Raw genomic sequence first — 25,589 nt, 5'->3', positions numbered from 1 at the left:
GCGGATTTTAATCGATTTTAACCCAAAGGCTGGCCACCAAGTGACACACAATACCTCAATACCAATTTGACTTGTAAAAACAATTCAAAAAGTTTAATAATAAAATCAAAATTTCGTTTGTTAAATGAAATGAATAATCCCCATTCATCGATAATGAGTTAAAAACTATCGATAGCAACTGAAACAGCTGATAATGCCAATCAGTGTTTTTCGCGCCAAAACAACAAAACCCTCCTTCCATAAATTGTAAATTACTTCAACGCGACGCACGATGGAATTTGGTTTGAAAAAACGCGCGAGACATGAGGTCAAGGTGGAGGTGGCCAGCTTGGAGACCAAGTATCCTCACAACGTCATGCTGTACCACTATCCGCCAACGGAGGACGTGCACATCGACGAATTCGAGGAGTTGGCTCTGGAGCGCTTGCGCCTTCTCCGCATCCTGGATCGCGCAAGCACCCGGAATCAGCGCCTGCTCTCAGATGAATGGAAGGAAAACGTGAGTGCGGATCTGACCCGCGAGGGACTACGCAACTATCTAAGGCTATGCTCTGCCGGCGGAAGCACCAAGCACGAGGCAGACATCCAGACCCGCAGGCGGGACTATCTTTCACACTTCATCCTGCGGCTGGCCTACTGCCGCTCAGAGGACCTGGCACGCTGGTTTGTGGCCCGCGAAATGGAGCTTTTTCGGTACAAATTCGCCGCACTTAGCAGCGCCGAGGTAAAGCAGTTTCTTGAGGCCAACGGCTTCGAGATTCATCCCCTCAGCGAGGCCCAGAAGAACGAAGTCAAGGACGGCCTGTACGAGAGCACGGCGGGCCAGAGCGTTGCCAAGATCGAGCTGTTGGACTTCTACAAGGTGCCCTTCACCCAGGTGCTGGATCTGGTGCGAGGACGTCGCTGCTACCTAAAGGCTGGCTTCGCCTATGTAAACACCCACGACCTGGTGTCCTTAGTGGGCACCAAGCAGCAGGACGAGATCGAGCAGGGCTTGCAGGCTGCTAAGACTATGGTGGAGGATGTAGAAGCCGACGAGCGCATCTCCCGCACGCTTAAAGCTCTACATAACTCATATACCGGCAGGGATTACACCGTATGTCGGGATGCAGCCATTCCCATCGAGTCCCTCAATCAGCTCTCCAAGACCTCCATGCCTTTGTGCATGCGTATGTGCCACGAGCACATTCGCGCCCAGCATCACATAAAACATAGCGGCCGAATGCAATACGGCCTGTTTATCAAAGGAATTGGTGTGACGCTGGAGGATTCGCTGCGCTTCTGGCGCGAAGAGTTTACCAAAAAAATGGATGCGGATAAGTTCGCACGCGGCTACGAGTACACCATTTACCATAACTACGGAAAGAAGGGTTCAATGGTCAACTACACACCCTACTCGTGCGCCAAGATCATAAAGGATGCGACAGGGCCGGGCGATTGCCACGGTTGTCCGTATAAGTTCATGGACCAGGGATCGTTGAAATCCAAGCTGTCTTCTTATGGTCTGTCAGCCAGCGCCGTCGATGAGGTTATGTTCTTTGTGTCCCGCGGGCACTATCAAATTGCATGTGGAAAGTACTTCCAACTTACACACAATTCATCCGTCGAGCCGACCATCAATCACCCCAACAACTACTTCGAGGAGAGCCAGATAACAATGGGCAACCGACAGAAGCGCACCACTGGTCCTGCCCTCCCTAAGGCCAGAATCCGGCCGGATATCAAGGGCCATGGGGATCGGTCCATGCTAATGGGCGAGGATGACGATGAGTTGTGGCGAATTGCGGAAACCCAAGAGCGCATCCTGCAGAGCCAAAAGGACATATCAGAGGCATTTAATGATGATCTAGATCTTACGCAAATAGATTACTAATCGTTGTACAACATAAATTAACTAGGTTTATATAATATATAAGCATCGTTAATAAGAAAAATTAGAGATATTCGATGGTGCGAATTTTAGTTTTGGCATAGATAGCACGTTTTTAGTCTAGGATCAATAGTTTCCCTCGAGTTTCGGCCGTAAGGGGGCCAGCCATTAACATCTACGTAGTACATGCCCCTGGCTTGCGGATTCATTTTATAGCCCATAGGAGAAACTGTGCCAGCAGAACAATCCCGTTTTCTGAGTTTATCCCAAGAAGCGCACTTCTTGCCCATGAAGTTCTGCTCCTGGTGTGGATATGCGCTCTCGGCGAAATACTCAACCGCTCTGGTATGGGAGCACCCGATGGTTAGGCAGCCCGGCTGGATGGGATGTGCTCCGCCGGGATAAAAGTCCACATCCCCAAGGGGTCCCCGCTTTGCCAAAATACCAATGTTAGTGTGGATTATATCCACCAGCTTGGCATCTCCACGCGTCAGTCCTGGCAGGACATTTTCCCGCCTGAAACACGGCTTGGCCGGATCCAAGCCAGTTATCCTGGGGATAAGTTTTCCTGTAAGTTTCTTAAAAGTCCGACCAGCTGTGCCCATTATGTGAGCTCCAAGTGAATGTCCTACAAAGAAATCGGAACCAGAATTTATAGAGACTAGGTATTCTTTTATGAACTCACCAATCAAGTGGATATTTCGAAGAGGGGTCAGCTGTATAAGGTGGGTCAGACCAACTCCAATATGCTCGCCAATTAAATCCGTGTTTAGCGCCGACCAAGAGTAGAAGGTGTCCACATAGTCAGCTGCATCTACAATCTTAGAAAAAAGCTTTAGATATATACTTTCAAAATTGATCCAGTGGACGAACCACAAAATTCACATCGCCACGACACATGAATGCCTTGGAGATCATTGAAATGGCCGAGGATTCGTTTACGGTGTTGGTCCATCCGGTGGCCAGAATTACCACCTTACGTCCTTTGCTAAACCTAGAGTGCTTCCACAACTTGGAGGCCTCCAGTAGAGGAACACTGTAGTTCTGGCAGGGCGTCATGTACTGAAAATGCATCTTCCTTATGTCCGGAGTGATTTGCGAAGGGATTCTGTCCATAAAAAGGGTGGAGGAACCTTCACTTCACAATAAAATACAGATCTTTTTTTTAAATAAACACGTGATGTTATCCTTACACACAGCATCCATTACGTTGGAGGCCAATTCAAGTGGAGCAGCTGTGAGTATGTTCGCCTTAATGGTAGCGATTTCAGTCAAAAGTCGGGGCACTGCATCCCACCAACTTCTCGTCGACCTCCCCTTTTCATCTGCAGCTATATCTCGCAATGCTCCGAGTCGCAGGAGGATAACAATAACACACAAAATCCGCATATCCCGAGTATACACTTTACTACACCGATGCTGGAACTAGTTTAAGTTTTGCAAGTATGGGAATTATCGCTAGCCAATTGGCCATTGTTCGGTGGTTTTATTGTTCTGAAACTGAACCCAAAAATATTGTTTACATACACATACCCACTGAAATATTCCTACACTGAGTAAATGAGAGTGTTCTAGTTATTCATTAAAAAGTCATGTTTTATTAACCCAAATGTTGAGTAGGCCAAGTTTAACGAAATTCTTATGTGCAGATTTTTGTTTAGTTCGCTTTCAGCCTTTCTCCGAAATGGTTAAAAAAAAGGTTTCAGCTTATATATCAAAGTAGCTTAGAAAAGGTACATCTATAGATCTTAACTTAGAAAATTATAACTAAGCGCCATACAATTTTGATATGTCTTCGTATTGCACGTTGTCTACAATTCTGCCTTTAAGGGGACCGTGCAATATCTCCACGCTGACTGAATATTTACGCTCGTCCAGTTTCCTTAGCAGAGCCTCGGATCCGCGATAAGCGCCATTAACCACCATAACAGGTTTGTCCAAAGCGGGGATTACCGTCTCCAAATGAGCCTGGAAAATAAAACCTTGGGTAAATATTCATTATAAGCTGTACTTGGTTGGTTTCCCATCTTACTTGATCCACTTTTAGCTTTTCCCCAGTGTCCAAGAACTTGATTTTGGCTTGATATTTGTCAATTACGTCTTGAACAACCGCTTTTTGTTTGAAGAACTTGTCGCCCATAGATTTGGAAATAAATTTAACTACGATATTCTTGTGCAGCCAGTAGTCCTTGCGATTGGCACGCTCCTTTTTGCCTTCCTCCTGCTTGATAATCTCGTCCAGCACCGACCGGGTTTGGCTGTCTCCAGCCACGGATTTTGGTTTTTTGAACACTTTTTCTTCCACTTCAGAAGCTGGTCGCTTGGTTAGAGCGGATTTCCCTAGCACAGTGTCAGGCTGGAACTTTTTCTCAAGGCGAATATCAAGCTTAAGTGGTTCGTTCTCTTCGCGCTTAAGCTCGGTGAACTTTTCTTGGCCTTCGTCGTCCTCGCCGTCTTTGGCCTTGGCTTTTTTAATCTGCTGCTCAATGAAGTCGGCCATGCGCTCCTCATCGTCCTTCTCCATCTTCTCCTTGCGATCAGCCTTCGCCTGGCGTTCCATGGCCTCTGGACTGCGATCGATGTAGGTGACGAACCAGCCCTTCTCGGTCTCATCCGCTATCACTTGGCCAGTCCGGCCAAGCCACTTCACATAGTCGGACAGGGTGAGCCACCGCGTGGCGTTCATGTGGATGTGCTCCTTGTGAGCAATGTACTCCTGGTAGATCTTGTTGGCACTGGTTCGCTTTGTGCCAAACCGCCGGCGCAGCAGCTCCATGTAGCCGTCGGAGAACTCCTTGCTGAAGCTGTGCAGGAACTTGCCAGGATTATCCGCAAAGAGGAGCAACTGGCGCTGGTGGGACTCACTCATCGTGTGGCACTTGAAGCCGTTTTCATCTCGGCACTGCTTCTCGCACATCTGGCAATACCAGCGCAGCTTCTGCAGGCCCTTCGACTTCATCTTGTTGGCCAGGTACTTGGGCGTACCCACCTCGGCGCGACCCATCTTAACGTCTTTTTTTGTGTCCGGTTTTACAAATAATTTCGCAACCAAAACGGATTGTTTTGATCTGACGTCTATGTGTGACCGTGCTGGTGTACTTTAAGAATACCCATGACCTGTATCGATAGTTATGGCGGGTAATTGGTGTGACCAGGATTTTATTATTAGTTGTTAGCGGTGGAAAATAATTTTTAAAATTTATCATACTATTGATGAAAGATTTTTATTTGGTCATTTAAAGTATTGCAGTTTAAATGGGTTAACATAATAAAGGCGTTTTTATTTATCACAAAGTAAAACCTTCAATGAAATACATAATTGTAATACGATATTTTCATTAATTAGCTTACTTCATATGGACAAATTAAAATCTACTATCAAAGGACAATTTTTTCTCCCAATCTCTCTATTTCATCTAAAATGAAGTCCAACTCTTCGCTTTTCAGGATGGGGAAACAAGTGAAGACCATGCGGAAGAAGTTGCCCAGATTTTTAGCTTTAAGAGGAGAGTAACCGATCATCAAAGTGCCACTGTGGGCCATTTGCTCCTTAACTTTCGGTGCCACCTTTCAAAATGGATGTAAAATTGTGAGTTTAAATGGTCTATCAAAGCTATTCTCATTAACTTACAGTGTAAAGTCGATTCCACCATTCAGGGGTTTCTTCCTGGCTGGACACCCTCATTGATTTCGGAATGAACCAAAAGCATACATTGGAGTACTCGTGCTCCTGGAGCACCAATCTAAAACGATCTCCCCGCTGACGCAGCTTGCCTTCCAGCAATCTGGCGGTTTGGATGGCGTGGTCCACCATGAGTCCATACTTCCCATATCCGCGAGCTTTAAGCATTAGCCAGAACTTGAAGGCGTCGATCTTCCGGCCGCACTGGACACTCTTGTTTCCCGTATCGTAGGATACATCATAAAACTTATCCTGCTGGAACAGGTAGTGCACCTCGGTGCTATTGCACCTTTCCAGCAAACGGCCAGATTCCCTGGTTAAGAACAGTGAACACTGCAATGGAGCACCGACGGTTTTGTGCGGATTCCACGAAAAAGAGTTCGCCCGCTCGAGGCCGGCAATTAGCGATCGGTTCTTGGTGGAGAGCAGTGAAGCCCCTCCCAAACAGGCGTCTACGTGAAGCCACAGACCATGTCGTTCCGCCACATCCGCTGCACCATTGATATCATCAAAAGCACCCAGTACAGTGGTGCCCGCAGTACAGTTCACAAAAAACGGTTGTCCACCTCGGGCCTTTGACTCTGCGATCTTCGTCTCCAGGTCGTCCAGTAGCATCTGACCCCGCTCATTGGTCCTCACGGACACACAGTTATCGCTGCCCAATCCCAGCCAGTTGGCCGCCTTAACGAAGCTATAGTGCGATTCGTCGGAGGTAAACAGCACCAATGGTTGCATCCCAAACATTCCAGATGTCTTTACCTCAGGAGCGATCTTATAGCGGGCCAGAACCATTCCGTACATGTTGGAGGTGGAGCCTCCGGGCGCAAAGATGCCATCGCCTTCCTTGTATCCGGCCAACTTGCAGATGGTCGAGATCACTTCAGTTTCAATCAGACTAAACACGGGTGCAACTTCGTAGGTGTATCTAAATTGAAAGTTTATAAATAAAATATCTTGTCCGGATGTATATACTTTGGTAGTAATATGATGATATTACATAAGGTGAACTAATCTAAATATTTAAAAAGTTGCTATGATAATTTATGAACTGTTTTTAATCTTATTCAAATAAATCGAGAGGGGGTTATGAAATATAGCACTTTGCTATCTCCATTACATTAGCACAATTATCTGTACGTTGAACCCCGCCGCCACTTGTAGATTGGAATACAAGATGCAATCAGCGATCGCTCATATAGACACATGTGCGGAATAATGCTGCGGACTTACGTGCTGCCGTTCATGGCCTCGGTGATCAGGGCTCCTGCCAATCCAAATGGGTCCAGCTGCCCGAAGAGCTGATTGTGGAAGCGCCCGTGCGAGGTTTTCACGGAGTAATGGATCACCTGCCGGCACAGCTCTTCGATCTCAGCCAGCGAACAGTTTTCCGTCTCCCGAACCTTCAGATTAATAAGTTCCTGGAAGTGATGGTGCAAAATCATGTATTCACTCTGCGGTCAAGATAGTTATAAAAAGCATCAAAAAAGTTTTTATTTGAATATCACACCTAACAAATGTCTTTTCCTAAAGGTATTAATCAAAGTAATAATACTTATAAACTATCAGAAACCTCGGCATAAGTATGCTTAATCGGGAAGTGCGGCTGTCCAATGACTCTTTGTCAATCCAAAAAGTGTTTCGACGGGCACCCATAACACAATTTCTATAATTGCCGCCAAGTGGTCAAGTTTTGAATTGAACTCTTCTCTTAATCAGTTTGCTTGTTATCTCCACATCGGCAGACGCCGCATCGTCTATGACTTGTTTACTCACCTTCAGTCTGTCTGGCTGCAAAAAGGGGACTATCTTTTGCTTCCCCCATTTCTGGGGATCCACGCAGAAGGTATCCTCCTTCTGGAGAAGGTGGAATACGTTCTCCAGGATATTCCAGTCCTCCATTAGGCCTGCGCGAATCTGTTCCACAGTCTCTGTTTGATCCACTGATTTAGCCATATCTCTTGGTAAAAGTTTCCCTATCTCAATTAGCCAGTAAAAAACCGATTATTCTGGGCTTTCGAGATCCGAACCTCATTCGTCGACGATTCAATTAGAAGTGCCCGGTCCGACTGCAGCTGATTGTGTTTTAACGTTCTCTTGATCAAATTCTCATTAAGTTGTAAACCCTCGTCTTTGCTCGCACTGAAATGGAAGTACAAATGATCCGAGTAGAAATACACATACAGCACCACACTTGTGCTCATTAGAGTGAACCTTATTTCACTACGAAAGCCAAATAAAATAAAGAATTTATATCATGTTTACTGTCATTTAAACTTGAAAACCAAATAGTGATTTACGAAGAACATCCCTTATTAGCTAAGGCTCTCGTTAAATAGCCCCTCCTCGTTATCAATGTTCTCTTTAATTCGATTTCTTTTCATCTTGACGCATTATTGTCAAACCCGAAACCAAACCAAATCACAAAATTTGCATATTTACCCTATCGATTAAACAATATTTATGTTTACACTGCATGGGACTAGAAAACTTGGTCAAGTCAGCCTAAAACTGTATAACTTAGCTAAGCTTACATTTTCGAATTCTCGTTGTAATGCTTTCGTAACTTGCCTTACAGAATCTCGAATGTACAGCTATTCTATTTACAAATATTCAAACGAGTACAGATACTCACAGAAACAAGTTTCAGCTCACCAGATGTATCTATCCAAATCTTAGATGCAAATCAAGCGCAAAACAAGTGCTAGTGCTTGTACTTGTTGTCGGCCACGTGCATTGACAACTAATCAATTGGGAATCTCGTAGAAAACTATTTCCAGTGTGCCAACAAATAGAAAGTACAAAATGAAATGCCCATCTCACTTTGCTTTCATTGCTGTACTGGAGATTCTCCGAGTGGCCACCAGCATTTTTTCTTAACGAGAAGATACCAGGGTCGGAGTTTTATCTGCGTTGAGTACAAATTCCTTACTCAAATTATCATAGAATGATAAAAACAAACAAATACAATTATTCTTATAGCAAACACTATAGGAAACAAAGCGTATTATTGTAGTCGCTCGAAAAATATTAACGAATTATTATTTTGTTCACGTAAAACGGTAGCATTTTAATATGTATTCCTCGATTTAACATTATATCGTTTGTATTTATATGCATTATTTTAAATTTTACTTTTTTCGCCAACAACGTTAAAATGGAAGAAGGTTTGTGTGTTTTTTCGTATTATTAAAATATTCTATTTGATTTTCCTGGTTTTATGTAGTAGCAGTTCAGCTTGCGGTCGACGGTAGTTGCAAATTCATTTCTATAGAAACATTTTCTAGTAATCATCTAGATCAAAGCCGTCATTGTCCAAATCGTCGAGCTGCATACTCTGGAAGTCCACCTTGTAACGTAAGATACCTACAGAGGGACAAATGATTGAATATTATCAAAATGGAAAACAAAACTTTTGGGGAACATAAGCAGATATTGAATAATAAATTAAATGGAAAAAGTCACAACACAGATAATTCAACTTATACGAACTCAAGTGAACATCAGAATCTCACCTTCTTTGTTTCTAATTAGCTTTTCATACACTAGTTAATATATCGACCCCTGGTTTTACTTTGCGACTGAATATAAACACACATCCATATATGTGTGATGTTTTTATTCTTGTTTAATTTTTATTACAATTTTATGGATTAGATTTGTATACTTTCTTATAACACTCGGTTGTAATTTGAATAGGGGAAATGCAGATACGTTCGAAAGTGGCATGTTCACCGAAGATCTTTTGCTCCTAAAACCGCAGTCAAAATCGCACCAGATGAACGGAGAATGCGCTAATATCCCTTTGAATTACGAGTACGAAATACGAATTTAATTTGCTGCTTAAAAGTTACCTCGCACTCGGTTCAGCCTGGTGCACGACTAATTAAAAAATTTGGTAAAACGTATAGGTACATATCTAGATACACGCTGATCTGATCGACAAGGAAATGCACCATCCGACTGATGAGGGACCCTATTGGTGATAAATATTGAACGGCTACGCTGAACATAGGTAAAACTATGTGGCAAGTAAATTGGTTCCTAATCAATTTGAACGTTTTGCTTTACGAGGTTTCCCAAAAAGTACTGGTTTATTATGTATGTAACGCATAATCGACACCCGTTCGCAGCCCACCAGGCTTAATAGTCATTGAGATCGACGTCCTCCAGCGGCTCGTCGGCCTGTAGGGATTGGAAATCTACTTTATAGCGCAAAATGCCTACATATCGAATTGAGATACCAATTTAGAATTTAACATTTACATTATAGCGTTGACGACCGTGTGAAAGCAGCATGAGGGAAGAGGAATGGATATAATTGCAGCATTTGTTTAGTACAATATCAATTTACAACTAGCCAGCCATTCTGTGGTATACAAATGGTTGAGCGCTGAAACTTACCGCCGATTCCACCGAAACCTCGCACGAACTGACTTCCCTCCTGGGACTTATCCGTGATAATCTCCAGTGTGGCGCCGAACATTTTGTAGTTGTTTGCCAGCCATTCCAGGAGCGGCTGAGACTCAATCAGCTCCATTTCTACCCCGCTCTGTTGAATGAAATTACCAGTTAGCATGCGGAGTAGAATCATTTTTCAATTTTGAGCTCACCTCCTTGTCAGTGAAGTGCGACTTGTCCTTTTCCTGCTCGGGCGTCAAATGTAATACTGTCGTTGACGTCGAGTTGGCATGATTCTTGAGAACATAACGTTGAATATCCAGATTCTCCCAACAAATGAGGGTCTCCACAGAGCCAAGTTCCAGTGCCCGCAAAGTATCCTCCACGCCGAAACAGTATTTGCCAGTATCCTAACAGATTTAGTAAGAATTGGATGTGGTTTTTACTCTAAAAATGCTTCAGAACTCGCTTGAGTAACTCACCTGAGAAATTTCATCAAAGTAACGACCAATGAGTTTCTTCTCCTGTATGAATTTCACGTTCTGCAATGATTCGGCTGCCAGTTCAATGGCCTGGTTAAAACCGTTTTCCCCACCATAAGACACGTCCACCAGCTTGATGACTTTTGATTGCAAACGCTGAAAAAATGCAAGCCTAAGACTTAGTGGCATTAAGGGAAATAGGGTAACTCCCACTTACAGGATCAAACATATCAGACTGACTGAGCTCAGTCTTGAAGTCCGCACTACCTGCCAGGATGAGTCCGGCAATGTTGGGCTTGTCGTTCGTTATGAAGAGCTGGGTGGCCACCTCGGCGACCTTCCGCACGTAGTTGTGACGCTTCTCCATACGCAGACGGGCGAAACGAAGGGCGGACTGACCACCACGGCCGTGCTTTTTCGGCAGATCGACGGTAAACTTGTGGAGCACCTCGCGGGTATTGCCCTGAAGGGTACCGAACAGCGCTCCATTACCGTCCATCACGATGAATCCGAATTTGTTGTCGTCGGCGAGCAGGGCAGTGAGGGCCTCCGTGTGGAACTTGTTGTCGCAGAGGTAGAGCGACGTGTTGATGGGCTTGAATGGCTCGAAGTCTATGTTCACCTTCTTCTCCTTGCCCTCCTCTGTGACTATTGTGCCGCAGTAGATGACCAAACCGTTGGGAGGCACTGAAATTGAGCAGGTGGCACGGATTAGATTATGATTGTGTGGAATTTCTAGGCTCAGCTTACCTTTGGTGTATAATTTAAGTCTGTGCTGTACCGACGTAATGGCACCAAGGACGGACAGACGATTTACACGCGACTTGATATTCGACGCCGTTCCAAACTCATCGGCCAACATTTTGCTGACGCGTGAGATTTGATCCTTTGGCGGAATAATCAAAGAAATCATGCTGGTTCCATTGCTGCAAGAAAACCAAACAAGGGAGAAAGTGAGGCGCAGAAGTGGCAAACAGTGCTTCATAGCAACAGTGCTACATAAACGTATATTCACGAGCCAGTTGCATATAATAGCAACCTACTTAATGTTATCTAATTGGCCTTGAATTGGGCTACATTTTTGAAAATGCTCTTTAGTTTCTAAGGTTTCCATTCACGTTACTTATAATTTGCATGTGTTATAGAAATGTAATGGAAATAATCAATTTTTTTTAATTTCCAGGCTTTATACGAATTTGTCTCTCAAAAGCAACCTAATTTCTCAATCGGTGTAATACATATTAATTATAATTTGTATATTGTAAAAATGTATAATACAACGATGACTAAGGAAACAAAATAAAAGACACAGCACTTAAATAACAAGTACACATTTATTTCTCATTTGGCTGAAAACCAATAGAAAGATAGCTGTGCAAAGCGAATCCCAATTGGCAACAGTAGCCAACTCCAATTTGAAGATTTGTTGTGGCGCATATTGACAAAAAGATATATATCTAAATAGTGGATATGCTCCTGCGGTTGTCACTCTATTTGCTGACCTTGTTTCCCACACTGAAGCGGTGTGAAGCGGTGTGAAGCGGTAAGTACCGGGTAAAGGGAGTGAGCGAGGCAGGGTGAGTGAGAGGGAGGGGTCCACAAAGCTTGGCCCATTTCGGGGCAAAAACACACTCACACATGCACGCATACGCACAACGGCCACGAGGCGATTACTCACTCACTCCTCTCTCTTTCTCTCAATCAGTCTAGTTTGAACTGATAAAAACTCGACAAAAACGTGTTGCTCGTATGCAAAGAAGAGATGGCGAGAGACGGGGGATCGTGCTTAGATTGAAAACAATGTAAAGAAGATTCACACGGCGACAACAAGGAAAGGCTGTTGTACTTGCTGCTCCCCCACGTCCCCACCCACACCCACTTCCAGTACGCCCACTTCCACCCCCGTGTTGTTGTTTTCGAGCCATGTATTGTGTATACCCCACACGTACACAAATCGGATGGGGGAAAAGGACATTTATATCATTGATACCACTCACCCACGGGCCATTTCCAGGCTCTTGATGAGCTTCTTGATTTTCCAGATCTCGACATTGCGATCGGCAGACGTTTCCTCGCCAGACATTTTGCTCGTTGCTTGTTTTATTTACCCTTCCTCTCCCAGAGAGCGTGCTTACGTGCAAGAGTGTGTGTGTGTGGGATGGGGATTGAGAATTTGGGCTCCTGAATCCTTCGCTTAGATCCTCTGCTGGTCGTATTCACATACACGTTCTTCCTTTTAACGTGGCTGGCGATGAATACACTACAACGATTAAAATTGTTTTTAAATAATCGTGTACACGCACACAGAGTACATATGGGGGGAAAGCTAAGAAGAGGAGTGGAGTGGAAAGCACAAGCAGAGCGCGAGCACCGTAATTGCATACTACTTTGTGCGCGCTCGCTCTCTCTCGTTCTCTCGCTGTCAAACTGGAAAGCTGGAAACTACGAATCGAATTTGAAAAACAATTCGAAACCAAATGTTTATTTGGCATTAAAGGCCCGCACTTTTATTGTGAACGAAATTCGAAACTGGGTTATTTCATTTTTTCACTCTAACCGTTAAGCTTTCGAAGGGAGTGAGCGAGAGAGGGCCAGCAAAAAATTGGCAACGAGAGGGAGAGCGAGCGAGAGGGGGCGATTGCTCCAAAGGTGACGTTGACACCATTGAGTGCCACGGACGAAACGTCTCCGAAATAGCTGAATTCGAAATGTTTGCCTTCTCCAATTAGAGCGCTTATTATGATGCTCGGTCTCTGCTTGCAAATTCACAATTCGGGCTTGGTTACAATTGGCGAATACATCTGCATAAATTTTTCACATACAACGTGCACAGAGCTCAGAAAATAGAGGTGGCCAAACTCCGATGACGTTATCGATATCTAAAAATAGTAAACTATCGTTGATATAATCGCTTGCGACAGAGATAACACCATCACACCTAAAGCTCATTAATTAGTAGAAAACTTTCTAAACAACTATTCAATGCCGCTTAAAATTTACTATTCAACGCTGCAATTAAATTTAACAATTTTATATGTTTACTTATTAATATTAGTAATTTCACTTATAACATTAGCAGAACTTGTTCTATTAATACAAAACAATTTTGTACACCAATGCAGATTATTGCTTTCGAAAAACTTAATTTAGTATACGAATATATATTTTCCTAAGTTTTAAAGAGTATAACCTTTACTATCGAATAAACCGTTTTATGTTAGGCTTTTCCTCTGTAACATAAAATGTTATAGCAGTTCCGTGTGAATGTCAGCTCCCATTTTTCAAGAAGAAGATAGTAAACAAAAATGAATTTGGAGCTGCTGGGTGAGGATTGCCGCTAAATTCCAATGTTTATGTAGAAAATAATTCCCGCTTTATTAAGAATCATTTGGACAGAACTACCCGGAGGAGTTTGACGGCTCCCTGGACTGCATTTCGTTGGCCGTGACGTGTGCCTTTAACAAATACGGAACTCTTTTGGCCGTAGGATGCAATGATGGTCGCATCGTAATCTGGGATTTTCTGACGCGGGGCATTGCCAAAATTATTTCGGCACATGTGCATCCCGTTTGCAGTCTCAGTTGGACCAGGAATGGTCACAAGGTAGGGCCTTCCTTGCCGTATTTCATAGCCTCTACATCTTCCAATCCACTCCAGTTACTTTCAGCTTCCACGGATAACAACGTGTGCATTTGGGATGTGCTTACTGGCGAACTAGAACAAAAGTACAGGTTCCCTTCGCCTGTGCTAAAAGTCCAGTTCGATCCGCGAAATGACAACCGACTTTTGGTCTGCCCCATGAGGTATGCCGCCGTTCTGGTAGAGGTCGGCGGAACTCACCGTTGCCTGCCCTTGGATTCCGATGTAAGTTTGCACATCGAATTCTCAACGTGATTTTCATTGAAATCTTTGTTCCTCACCAGGGTGATTTGAACATCGTGGCTTCATTCGATCGCAGAGGCAAACACATCTACACAGGCAACGCCAAGGGAAAAATACTCGTGCTAGATGTTGACACCTTTGAGGTGGTCGCCAGTTTTCGCATTATTGTAGGCACATCAAGTGCAACGGCTGTAAAAAGCATCGAGTTTGCGAGACGGGGAGAGTATGTAGTAATAAGAAATCAGGACTTCAGTACGTAACAAATGTATCTTTCAGCGCATTTCTTATTAACACCTCAGATCGAGTTATTCGTGTTTATGACTCAAAAGAAATTATCACTCTAGGCAAAGACGGTGAACCGGAACCTATACAAAAGCTGCAGGACTTGGTTAATAAGTAAGCTGTGAATCGAACCCTTTCAAACCCTTTAATTGATCAATGCCAATTCCATCTAGAACCACCTGGAAAAAGTGCTGTTTCTCCGGTGATGGGGAGTACATATGCGCTGGCAGTGCTCGCCAGCATGCTCTTTACATTTGGGAAAAGTCTATTGGTAACCTGGTGAAGATCCTGCACGGCACCAAGGGTGAGCTTCTCTTGGACGTGGTGTGGCATCCTGTGCGACCTATTATCGCTAGCATCAGCTCCGGTCTGGTATCAATTTGGGCTCAAAATCAAGTGGAAAACTGGTCTGCCTTTGCACCAGATTTTAAGGAATTAGATGAAAACGTAGAGTACGAGGAGCGGGAGTCAGAGTTCGACATTGCGGACGAAGACAAGTCTGTGGATCTAAACGCAGACGCGCAACAGGACGAGGAAATTGAGGTGGACGTGCAGAAAGTGGAGCCGGTGGCTGCTTTTTGCTCCTCGGACGAGGAGGGCGAGGACGAAAATGCGCTACAGTTTCTGCCAATGGCACCGGAAGTGGAGGATCCCGAGGATGGCTGGGCTGGTCAAGACGGACTGGAGCCAAGTGCAGTTATGCTCAGCTCTGAACCACATGACTATGAGGACGACATATTGGCTTCCAAGCGACGACGCATGCAGCTCTATGATGTCAGCTTACCTGATGCACCCACTGATGGTATAACCAAAAATCAATGCTTCAACATACACTTTAACCATCATTAACTCCTTATTACAGAAACGCACCCCCTAATTTCTAGCAAGGCCAGTAAAGATAAACAACAGCCCGTGGGTGGCAAAAAGGCTACCGGACGTACCAAAAAATAAGCCTTTGCGTAATCGTTCTCTTTGTATCTAAATAAAGGCTCGCTTGTATCGCAAATCCGCCTTGGGATACCAAACTTGATCGGCGAAAAGTAGGCCAGATTTCTTCTCCCCAATCAAGTACAGGAATGGTTTGTTGAGCAGGATTTGGAATTCCGCCATTCTGCTGGTCATCAAAGCTGCAGCTGCGGCAGCTTCGTCGACATTATCTGGGTGGTTTGTTTGCAGAGTGAGGCTAACAGTTTTGTGGCCCTTCGGTCCATATTGGCTTTTTTATAATTGAACCAATCTTAAATGCCCATTCATATAGTTTATGGTGGATCACTGTTCACTTATTCCTATTAATATGTAATTTAAGCAAAACTAACCTGGTTAGGGATTTCTTTCAGTGAAATGTCAGAAGTTGACTTAAACTTCGGCATAAAGACCTCTGTCTTTAGTAACCAAAAAGTTCTTTAAAATAGGCCAACCCCCTAAGAACGGGTTCCAATCCAATGGTCTTCAGATTGCTGGTGGCGGTGTTTAATGTAACTCGGGAGCTGGGCAATATCACGACCATCGAAAGGCACTTGAGAGAGCCGTTGAGCATCTTAACAACTGTTGCGTTCAGACCGTTTACCATCATCGGTACCTGGGCGATGACCGCAGCGTTCTCATCCAAGAACGGCCCCAGCCTCGTAATTTTTTTGTCAAAGGAGAACTGCAAGAAAGGAGGGGATGCTTAAGGGTTTTTGGAAAATGCCAACCCATTCCTACCTTCCACTGACCCTTTAATAAACAGTGCAGTGCAAAAACATCTTGGCTCCAGTTAAATAACGTTGCTGCACAGAGTTCTTTATGAGACCTTGCGACTTATGTTCTCGTTGATCTGACGCACTGCACCCAGATTTTAAAGTCCACTTGCACGGGAACATTATAGCTCCGGATGGTATCCCAGTAGCTACTCTATATCGAATACTTATTGAAGGGAACCGACCTCAACTCCCGATGATAAACAGAAGAAGCAATCGATTAACAAGCCATTCACCTAATCTCATCAGTGCATGGCTTATTTTTACTGACTTTATTAAGGTATTGGTTTCTCGCCTTAGAGAACGCACGCAATGCTTCATCCCCGACATCGATTCGCAGGGTCTGACGCAGTTGGTCATAGGTTTCCCCCGATGATCCCTCGTAAAGGAGCACCTGCAGAGAACACGCGGGGAACTTGTTGGTAATCTGAGGATCGATTGATGTGCGGTGGAGGAGATCGAAGAAAAAATCCTCAACTCCTTGCAAGATCTTTTTGCAGGACCATGCAAAATGACAATGAAGTATAACAGCCCACGATGTTTCAGATTACAACACGATCTTTTTCTGGCTCATTCGGTTGCCAAAACTATTATAAACTATAACTCTGTATATTCAAACAGCACCACACAAATCATCAAAATCAATTTTGAGCTCCACATTTTATAGCTGCTTTTCGTGCACATGACTTTATTATTTCAACTTGAGTATCGTTGTTGCTTGCATTATTGACTATATTATTCGAATGGTCTTATCTTCCTGTGCATGCGGTTTTATCTTACAAGATTACTAGTGCCTAAAGTTCTCGGTTGCCAATTATCTGTCATGTAAAGTTCTATCGATATACAAACAACATTTTGGCCACATCCACTGCAAAGCCCACAAATTTCAAAGGCGTTTAAAATTTTGTCAAAGATAAAAGCAATGCATTTCATGTTAATTTCCATTACTTGACGTCACCTTTCTGGAAGACTGCGGCGTGGATGAGCAGGTTGTATGATCTTTCTAAGACAAGGTATATGAAGGGCCTGTTCACATGGAACTGACCCTTGATGTTATTTTTGCCAGATTTTCGCGGCACTGCACCCTCTTCATTTACGACTATCCGGGCGAAATGGTCGCAGTTCGAGAGGAACACTCTTCTAATCTCATTAGTATACAGCATGCGGCTTATATTTGCCCTATAGCTGTGTACCAGATCCTCAATTCCAATCTTTAAATGATGTTCAATAAAACGCAAAGTTGGCAATTGAGAGGCAATATGGACTTTTACGTACCTCGAGTAGGGAATGTCTGAGTGCATCTTCGTTGATTATATTAATTGATGTTGAACTTCGCAAATCTACTGCCCCCGGCTTGCCTAAAATGTCAATAATGAAGTTGGATCGCCCTCAAGGATTACACTATCGTATTCTCGCACAATTTCTATATTTTTCTTGTCGTAGAAAGCGTAACGCATCGAATGAATATTTGTGTCATTGGTTTCGGAACTAGAGTGTAAAGAAAAAGCCATACAAAACATCAGAATTATATCGTGTTACATATTCTAATAGATTATAGATTATAGTAATTACATCTATGTACACTTTCTGGAATGCACTAGCTGCACAAATGCAATGACTAGACTTTATTACTCACCGGTGAAAAACCACTCGCGCAGTTCAGGATAATCGACATAAATCCCCAGAACATCTTGCAGCTGCTCGAAGGTCTCTCCAACTGCTGCCTCGTAGAATATAACCATAAGTGACTACACCGAAAATGGCGCCACCACAAAGTTTTTTAGGTCTGTTTTGGCGAATTCCACCTGCATTCGGTTGAAGGCAAAGTGCTGCATTGTGGCCGTCATGTTTTGTATTAGAGCCTTCGTATCATCCACATGGTCAGTTAGGGTCATCATTGTGGTCGTCATAACCGAGTTATTTGCACAGTCATGGGTCAACAGTCTGAGCACGTTGCCGAGAAGCACTAGGAATCCGAGCTTCATGTTGTCTGCGATCGCAAGATTTGTATTAGACTTTTCGTATCAGCAACAGAGTCAGTTGCACATTGATTGGCCAACAATCTGAGCACGTTGCCGAAATGCCCTAGAAATCCGAGCTTTATATTGCCTGCGATCCCAATATTAATTTTTCTAATTTGTGCAATGCCATACTGCAAGCCGCGTCGTCTTAATTTTGATGTTCCATTTCTACTGCACGTTCCGTGCATTTTTTATACCAGCTTCTCGTAGATTAACAACTGTCCGTCTGTCTGACCGTTTGTCTCTCTGTCCGGATAAACGTCGAGATTTCGGGTTGATACTAAAGTATATATATAGTAGCATATAGTGCTTATAAGCAAGCAGACGCTACTAGAGCCCATGCGGTTCGAAGTTTGTCACGCCCGCTTTTACGCCCACAAGTCGGTAAAACCTGGCTCCCATTTCTGAAAAATGCCAACTCCTGTAGTGACATGGTAAATATTTGAAGGATGCAGTACGGCAGTTCAACTAGGCCGTCGCTACGCCTGAATTATCCAAGGATCCGTAACGAAAACACCCATTTAGTCTTAACGTAACGTGTTTATTGTGGTATGTGAATGAAGTCTAGTTCGGATCTTTAGGCCGCCTTGGGATTCCGCACTTGTCCGGCGAAGAGCAGCAGTCCGGTTGCCTTCTCCACGATCATGTACTGGAAGGGCCGGTTCAGCTGGAACTTGGGCGGTGTGGCCTTGTTGGACAGCGCTGCCTCCGTGACAGCTCCCGCCGTGGTTCCTTGCTCGTCCACAATGATCTTGGTCGAGTGGACGACCAGCTTGGCAAACAAGCCGGACGACATCCGGCTTAGGTTGGCGGTGTTCTCGTCAAACAGATCGCGAATGCCCATCTGGGTTTGAAATGTATTTCAAATATTAAGGTCCAGACTGGATTTAGAAGTTCTCCCACCTGGATAAGGATTCCCTTAAGAGTGAAATCTGTGGAAGTCTCAAACTTGGGCAACATGACCTCCACTTCGTTGTCCTCGGAGGCGCTGTTCCGGAATGCCGCCAGTCGCTGGAGGATGGGCCGTAATCCCAGGGTCTTCAGATTGTTGGCCACGTCGTTTAGCTTGAATCCGCGCTTGGGGAGCACCACGATCATCGCCAGACGGTCCTGGGTGCCGTAGGGCAGCTCCAGCACATAGCCGTCCAAACCCTCTATGTTGGAGACGTAGGCGAAGTTCGCTTCCTGCACCATCATTGGAATCTTTCCAATGACCTCGCCGTTCTCGCTGTAGAAGGGTTCCTCCCTTGTAAGCGTTTTGTTAAAGGGAAACTGCAAGCGAAAAAGATATTTCAAAAGATTTATAAAGTAGATAAGTTCATCTCCCACCTTCCATTGGCCCTTGAAGTACAGAGAGGACAACAGAAACATCTTGGCTCCATATATATCCTGTGGCAGAATGGTATAGGGAATAAGTCCCCGGGTCGTGCGATTTGTGTCCTCGTTAATTTGGACCACGGAATCCGGGCTATAGAAGTCGACTTCCATTGGCTGCACATTGTAGTTCTGAATGGCTTCGCGGTAGTTGTCCTTGATGTGATACTCCTTGCTGGTGTAAATGGCCTGCAGGCTGGCCACTTCGATGGTGGAAGTGGTTATGCTTAAGAAGGAAGAGGCTCATAATTATGCGATCCATAAATATGTAATTAATTTAAATCCGATAAACTCACTTCAGAAATGAGCTCCACACCTTGTAGGCTCCTCGCAGCTTTTCATCCTCGACATTGATCCGCAGGCCTTTTTTCAACTGGTTGTAGGTCTCTCCCTCGGATCCCTCGTATAAAAGTACCAGGAGTGACCAGACGGAGAAGGGCGATATCATGAAATCCCTGTTGGCCTTCTCCACCTCGACGGAAATGCGCTGTAGGAGATCGAGGGCGAAGTCCTGGACCCCTTGCGAAATGCTGACCAGGACATCCGTATCGAAGTTGCTTCTCATGGACTGGATATGGCTGACTCCCCTTTGAAAAGCCGTGGGAGCTGTGAAAGCGGTAAGGGGATTGCCCACTGAAAGCTGGAGGGGCGCTTGGTTGTTTTGAGGATCCGCCGAGCACACGAAGATAGTTCCCAAAAGCAGTGGAATGCATACCACCACGCAATCTGGATTTATGTGTATATTAGAACGTTTGTATGATTTTATTGTCACATAATTATACCCGTTACTCGTAGAGTAAGAGGATATGCTAGATTGATTGAAAAGTATATAACAGGCAGAAGGAAGAGTTCCCGACCATATAAAGGGTATATATTCTTGATCAGGATCAATAGCCGAGTCGATCTGGCCATGTCCGCCTGTCCGTCCGTCTGTCCGTTCGTATGAACTTCGAGGAACTATAAGAGCTAGAAAGTGGATGTTAGGCATGCAGACTCCATAGAAATAGACATTTCTATCGATTTCAGAACAACTTTTGGCCACGCCCACACTTTTGAAAAATATTTTGATATTTTTTCGTTTTTTTTATTTTTTCTTAATTTGGCAAAACAAAAATTCCACGCCCACTCTACGCCCACAAACCGCCAAAATCTGCTAGTGTAGAAATTTCTCCTTGGCACTTCCACTAGCTGAGTAACGGGTATCAGATAGTTGGGGAACTCGACTATTTAATTCTATTTATTCTCTCTTGATTTTAAATACTATGAAGACAGGTAAGTGGGTTACATTTCGCTTTAAATAATCATTTTGCATTTTGAAATCCAACCTTCGACCTTCGGATTATTTTTCTAAAATGTAAGTCTAATCTACATATGTAGAAGCCATGTTGACCAGGAACTCCGATTGATTTTAACCAACAATTTAATTTTGAAAAGTTCCCTGAAAATCTGATATAGATGCGGACTAATCAAATCTAATGAAATTCAAAAGGCATTCGCGTGAGTACTATGTATATAATTCCCAGATGCGTAAAAATAAGCATTTTCCAACTGATAGCGATGATCCATTGACGACCTCATACATATGTTTGTAAGTAATACAAAATGTATATGTGTACATACGTGTTTGCTGTGTACACTCGAGTACTAGTAAATATTAAATCAGTTTGTTGATTGCCATTAAAACAAAAGTCACTGGGAAATATTCCATAATTAATTGGCTACGAAGCTTACCTGGCATTTTAACCATTTTGAGGCTGGGATCAGGAATTGGTTCAAGCCTCGCTTATCAGACCTCCAGGCAGGGGTTATAATTTTTTATTATTAATTGTGCACACAAATGAATCACACTTTTGCGTAACCATGTGGGTGTGCATTAATTATTGAGAGGTTTTTAAACCTTTTATTGATGTATTTTGGGGTTTTTCGATGTTGACAAAGCGACGTTTATATAGACACTGTTGTTGGTTGGTGCTATTCGAAAACCGGAATGCACTGGGAATTCCAGAGATATACAAATACACAGCCGCCAGGAGGCTATTCGTATAGATGGGTGTTCGCGTATGGGTTTGGCGTTTATATAATTCTATTTATTTATTTCAATTTCTGGACCCAGCTACTTGTGGTTTTTGTTCTGCCAAGAATTCGATGGCAAATCGATCCCGATGGCACGTACAATGACACTCACAACTCCCCACAACAATGTGAACTTAACGCACGAGCATCAGCTGAGTGACTGAGAGTCTGCTCCATCGACGATCCAGAGCCCCGTACTGATATGGTCATCCCATCCCACCGCCAGCACTCAGAGAGTCCGACTCCAAATCAGTTTAGATTCGGATTCGGATGCGAGAGAACTGCTGTATTAATATTGGCAGACCTTTGTCTGCCGCTCTTGACAATGAGATTCGCGAAATCAAGTGGAATCACTACTATGTGCTGCAGCTTATCCCCTGTGCGGACTAATACAGAAACTGGTTGAAATGCCGGGGTAACTCCAGTCGCACTTTTCGATGTGAAACTCTTCCATAGATTCCATAGAGCTGTGCTTGAAGCCAAGATGTTTTAAGGGTAACTACATGCTACATGTATTCAAGTGTATACGCAATATTGGTTAAGATGATCTTAAACAAGAGTTTTTTGTATGGTAGCTGCAACTCAAAAATATTTTATAATAATAAAAAGTCCAATACACCTACTTAAGTGGAAGTTTGAGCTTGCAGTACTCATATCCCAAAAATATCGCCTCTAATATCCCTACCGAACAAATCTTGTTTCCCAACTGCCGTATAGCTCAAACTCTAAGGTAAAAATAGTTTTCTCCCAAGGGCACAGGTGCAAACTATTAATATTATAGACAGACAATGAATATTGCTGGACTGGTGGTGCGTATATTAAGATAAATAGCTGGATACGAAGACAGGATGACAGGATTAATCCAAGCATTAACTTTATTAAAGTATTTTAATTGGAAATATCTGTGGCAATGCATGCATAGAGGCATTGCCAGGATCTTTGCATTAGTATTAATTAAATGTGTGGGGGTTTCAGTGGTGTTGTGTGTTACCTGGATATATTCTTTCAATAATTTGATGTATTTATTCTTATTTTTATTCATCCTCAGCGACCGCGTAATCTTCGCAACTCCGTCGTAATTTCATTTTTTGGATTATAATTCGCATCGTACATGTTTATAGTTAGTTGATCTACTAAACATCGTTAAAATTTTGCGAGATGGAATTTTCTATAAATGTGACCCTCAAGTATTTATTATAATTCCGTGTACTCTTTTGGATATTTATCGGGGTAATCGTTAATGTTTACTTGGACATATAATTTATTCGTAGGTTGTGTATATGAGTACAGTCTAACCTGTATATTTCATTTTATTTCTGTGCACTAAATGGAATTATAATTGGTTTGAAACTCATATTCGCTACCAGGGACTCTTTAGTTATTCTCAAAATTATCTAACACAGTACACACATAGAATGAAAGTTATCAATTTATTTATAGTAGTGGATACGGATTTCTATAGGGTAAGTTACGCACCCAAATAAAACATCAGCTAACTTACTGATTGGCTACTTACACAAATAACAAGATTAATGCAAAAACAGACAAACATAACATCTCTAATCACTCCACATTAGAAATAATAAAGTTTTTATAGAATAGAGTAGCGCAATGTGAGCTTCGGCTTCTGCTGATTTCTTCATTCGTTGCACAAGCGTTAAATTAAACTCAGGAATATGGGAATATGGACTATTCAATAAGTTTAATTCACGCGTTTAAGCAGGCCGTCTTTTGGGTGCTTTCAGGTTAAGCAATGCAACACGTTTAATAATTTTCTTTTAGTTATATATAGGTAGATTAATATCCGAACCGAATAAAGCATTTAATAAATGTGTACGCTATTTTATCAGAAAGTTTAATTGATTTTGTTTATCGCAGATCGGGATCCTCGTCCGCAGCCTTCTTGATCCGCAGTAAGATAGTTGTGTACCACTGATCCAACCGGGAGATGCTGTCGTAATCCTTGACGGCCTCTGTGAATCCCTCGATATTCTGTTCCTCTAGATGCTCGCACAACACCTGTAGTTCAATATTAAAATATTTATAATATTGAGCAAGAGCTACAAAAACCATAGACGACCCACACGAAAAAGGTAACTAAACCAAATTGAAACGCACCTTGATGAGCTTGAACTCCCTCGAGTCCTGGAATGCTGGGTACTGCTGCGCATACTTTTCTATGGCATGCTGGGCGTTTAGGAGGTCCACACTCAGATGGCATAGAGCGGCCCTGAAGAAGTACTCCTTGGCACTGTACTTGAGCAGAGAGCTTTCCAGCGAGGAGGCCGCTACCTGCTCGTATATAGATATTGCTTTCTCGTAATCCTCCAGTTGGGCAGCATACTGGGCCACCTTCAGCATGCACTTGTTGGCCGAACTGACCGACTCTTCACCCTTGAAGTAATCAGCCGCCTGCTCGTAGTGCTGAATAGATTTTGCCTGAAAGGAATCGCCTATTAATATGTAATTAGCCTAGAGGTGCACACGCGAACCCACCAGAGTATTGGGATCACTCTCGTACATCTCGGCGATGCTTTGGTGATGTTTGGCAGCCATCGTGAACCGTCCCATATCCGTGTAGATGTCAATGGACTTCATCAGGCAGTTGACTGCGCTCTCCACGTCCACCTTCTTATAGCAGTTTGAGGCGTCCACGTAGCAGGTTCCGGCATCGTGCCGACTTCCAGCCCGCGCATGGAGAGTTGCTGCCTCGCAGAAGCACTCGCCTGCCTTTGTCCAGTTCTTGGACATTTTGAACATGTTGCCCGCCCGCTGGTAGCACTCGATGGCGTCCTCCACCTTATTGGACCCTCTGGAAAAGTGGATATCGATTAGTAAAGCCTTAACTGTGCATCCGAAGCTCTAGAGGACTAACTATTAACTAATGATGATTTTTATATGATTTTATTACTTTTTGTTTTCATGTTTTTTTTTATTTGGACTTTACTAAGTTGTCCAGCTAAACATCGTATAGTTTAAACTTGGATTTCTTTTAATACCTTAAGCAAACTAAAGTAGATAGCAAGTACGAATTGGAGTTCCAAAAAAAATAATCCTACATATCTACATATATAATTTCTTTTTTTGCGTTTTCTACGATTGCTAAACTGTTTTACACTATGATTCATCAAAACCTGTACAAGTGTTGTTTTGTGATAATATGTATTATGGTGGATGGATGGCTTATTAATAGTTTCCACACTTTTTGTAGTTCATATCTAAAACGAATTATGTGTAAGACGCAATTTTGCGTTATTTGGTTTCTGGGTGGAGGCGTAGAGTCTACAACTGCGTATACGTATTATGGTAACTAGGTGCATATATACATTAATGGAATGGTACTACGGAATCGCGAACTATTACCGTTGTACCTGGAGCAATTGGGGATGTGGAAGTAGCTAGTTAGGCTAGGCCAGACACAGCTCATTTCCCCACTCCCCCAACAATTGCGACATTTCTTTGATACGAACCCGAACAGCGATCCCAGAAAGCCCTTCTGCTGGGTCAACTTCTTCTCCGCTTCGGCCATCAGCTGGAGCGCCTTCTGTTCGTTGTCTCCCATGTCGAGGATTTATGTCCGCCGCGCCACTAATAATTGCATCTAAATTTAAGACTTCTTCGGCTTTTCAGCGAGTGTGTACGTATTGGGATCTTTTTTCGAAGAAATAAAATCAATATGCTCACTTGGTGTGACCGCAGAACTTCACCAGTGTTACCATCTCTTAGCATACTCCAAATAGCTGTTTCGAGTGTTGTAAAGTGCAAGGGCAATAACGTTTTGTTTGT

At 43.4% G+C, this 25,589-nt stretch overlaps 8 protein-coding genes across 9 annotated transcripts; 2 read left to right on the top strand and 6 right to left on the bottom strand.

Annotated features, from left to right (window-relative positions):
• The first annotated feature begins 84 nt into the window (after positions 1-84).
• Positions 85-1,943, top strand: LOC122617049 (DNA primase large subunit). The gene has a single exon (XM_043792708.1). It carries the CDS (start codon positions 272-274, stop codon positions 1,871-1,873), a length of 1,602 nt encoding a protein of 533 aa, XP_043648643.1. The 5' UTR covers positions 85-271; the 3' UTR covers positions 1,874-1,943.
• A 16-nt stretch (positions 1,944-1,959) lies between these two features.
• LOC122616878 (vitellogenin-1) lies at positions 1,960-3,259 on the bottom strand. The gene is made up of 4 exons (XM_043792457.1): positions 3,064-3,259; positions 2,744-3,003; positions 2,556-2,691; positions 1,960-2,498 (listed from the first exon to the last, which is right to left on the bottom strand). Exons 1-4 carry the CDS (start codon positions 3,257-3,259, stop codon positions 1,960-1,962), a joined length of 1,131 nt encoding a protein of 376 aa, XP_043648392.1.
• A 186-nt stretch (positions 3,260-3,445) lies between these two features.
• On the bottom strand, positions 3,446-4,969 carry LOC122617122 (DNA/RNA-binding protein KIN17). Its single transcript, XM_043792829.1, has 2 exons — positions 3,903-4,969; positions 3,446-3,838 (listed from the first exon to the last, which is right to left on the bottom strand). Exons 1-2 carry the CDS (start codon positions 4,872-4,874, stop codon positions 3,638-3,640), a joined length of 1,173 nt encoding a protein of 390 aa, XP_043648764.1. The 5' UTR covers positions 4,875-4,969; the 3' UTR covers positions 3,446-3,637.
• A 159-nt stretch (positions 4,970-5,128) lies between these two features.
• On the bottom strand, positions 5,129-7,612 carry LOC122617014 (cysteine sulfinic acid decarboxylase). The gene is made up of 4 exons (XM_043792651.1): positions 7,326-7,612; positions 6,783-6,970; positions 5,502-6,477; positions 5,129-5,437 (listed from the first exon to the last, which is right to left on the bottom strand). Exons 1-4 carry the CDS (start codon positions 7,503-7,505, stop codon positions 5,249-5,251), a joined length of 1,533 nt encoding a protein of 510 aa, XP_043648586.1. The 5' UTR covers positions 7,506-7,612; the 3' UTR covers positions 5,129-5,248.
• Positions 7,613-8,590: 978 nt separating this feature from the next.
• LOC122618642 (eukaryotic peptide chain release factor subunit 1) lies at positions 8,591-13,309 on the bottom strand. 2 transcript variants are annotated; one of them, XM_043795223.1, is made up of 8 exons: positions 13,255-13,309; positions 12,430-12,692; positions 11,183-11,358; positions 10,650-11,119; positions 10,433-10,588; positions 10,163-10,360; positions 9,954-10,101; positions 8,591-8,915 (listed from the first exon to the last, which is right to left on the bottom strand). In XM_043795223.1, the coding sequence occupies exons 2-8, from the start codon at positions 12,513-12,515 to the stop codon at positions 8,833-8,835; spliced, it is 1,317 nt and encodes a 438-aa protein (XP_043651158.1). In that variant the 5' UTR covers positions 12,516-12,692; positions 13,255-13,309; the 3' UTR covers positions 8,591-8,832. The 2 variants fall into 2 exon arrangements, with proteins under 2 accessions (XP_043651158.1, XP_043651159.1); XM_043795224.1 differs by having other exon boundaries at positions 13,219-13,255.
• Positions 13,310-13,653: 344 nt separating this feature from the next.
• LOC122618641 (retinoblastoma-binding protein 5 homolog) lies at positions 13,654-15,608 on the top strand. Its single transcript, XM_043795222.1, has 7 exons — positions 13,654-13,756; positions 13,815-14,035; positions 14,090-14,296; positions 14,356-14,537; positions 14,591-14,710; positions 14,770-15,398; positions 15,459-15,608. Exons 1-7 carry the CDS (start codon positions 13,738-13,740, stop codon positions 15,545-15,547), a joined length of 1,467 nt encoding a protein of 488 aa, XP_043651157.1. The 5' UTR covers positions 13,654-13,737; the 3' UTR covers positions 15,548-15,608.
• A 3,278-nt stretch (positions 15,609-18,886) lies between these two features.
• LOC122617104 (serine protease inhibitor 77Ba) lies at positions 18,887-21,968 on the bottom strand. The gene is made up of 5 exons (XM_043792807.1): positions 21,462-21,968; positions 20,027-20,456; positions 19,686-19,956; positions 19,260-19,628; positions 18,887-19,200 (listed from the first exon to the last, which is right to left on the bottom strand). Exons 1-5 carry the CDS (start codon positions 21,475-21,477, stop codon positions 18,934-18,936), a joined length of 1,353 nt encoding a protein of 450 aa, XP_043648742.1. The 5' UTR covers positions 21,478-21,968; the 3' UTR covers positions 18,887-18,933.
• A 1,246-nt stretch (positions 21,969-23,214) lies between these two features.
• On the bottom strand, positions 23,215-25,521 carry LOC122617105 (alpha-soluble NSF attachment protein). The gene is made up of 4 exons (XM_043792808.1): positions 25,274-25,521; positions 24,300-24,615; positions 23,922-24,242; positions 23,215-23,822 (listed from the first exon to the last, which is right to left on the bottom strand). The coding sequence occupies exons 1-4, from the start codon at positions 25,363-25,365 to the stop codon at positions 23,673-23,675; spliced, it is 879 nt and encodes a 292-aa protein (XP_043648743.1). The 5' UTR covers positions 25,366-25,521; the 3' UTR covers positions 23,215-23,672.
• Positions 25,522-25,589: the final 68 nt, after the last annotated feature.

This window comes from Drosophila teissieri, chromosome 3L (genome assembly GCF_016746235.2).
Source record: "Drosophila teissieri strain GT53w chromosome 3L, Prin_Dtei_1.1, whole genome shotgun sequence".
NCBI lineage: Eukaryota > Metazoa > Arthropoda > Insecta > Diptera > Drosophilidae > Drosophila > Drosophila teissieri.
This window is presented reverse-complemented; position numbering and strand designations above follow the sequence as displayed.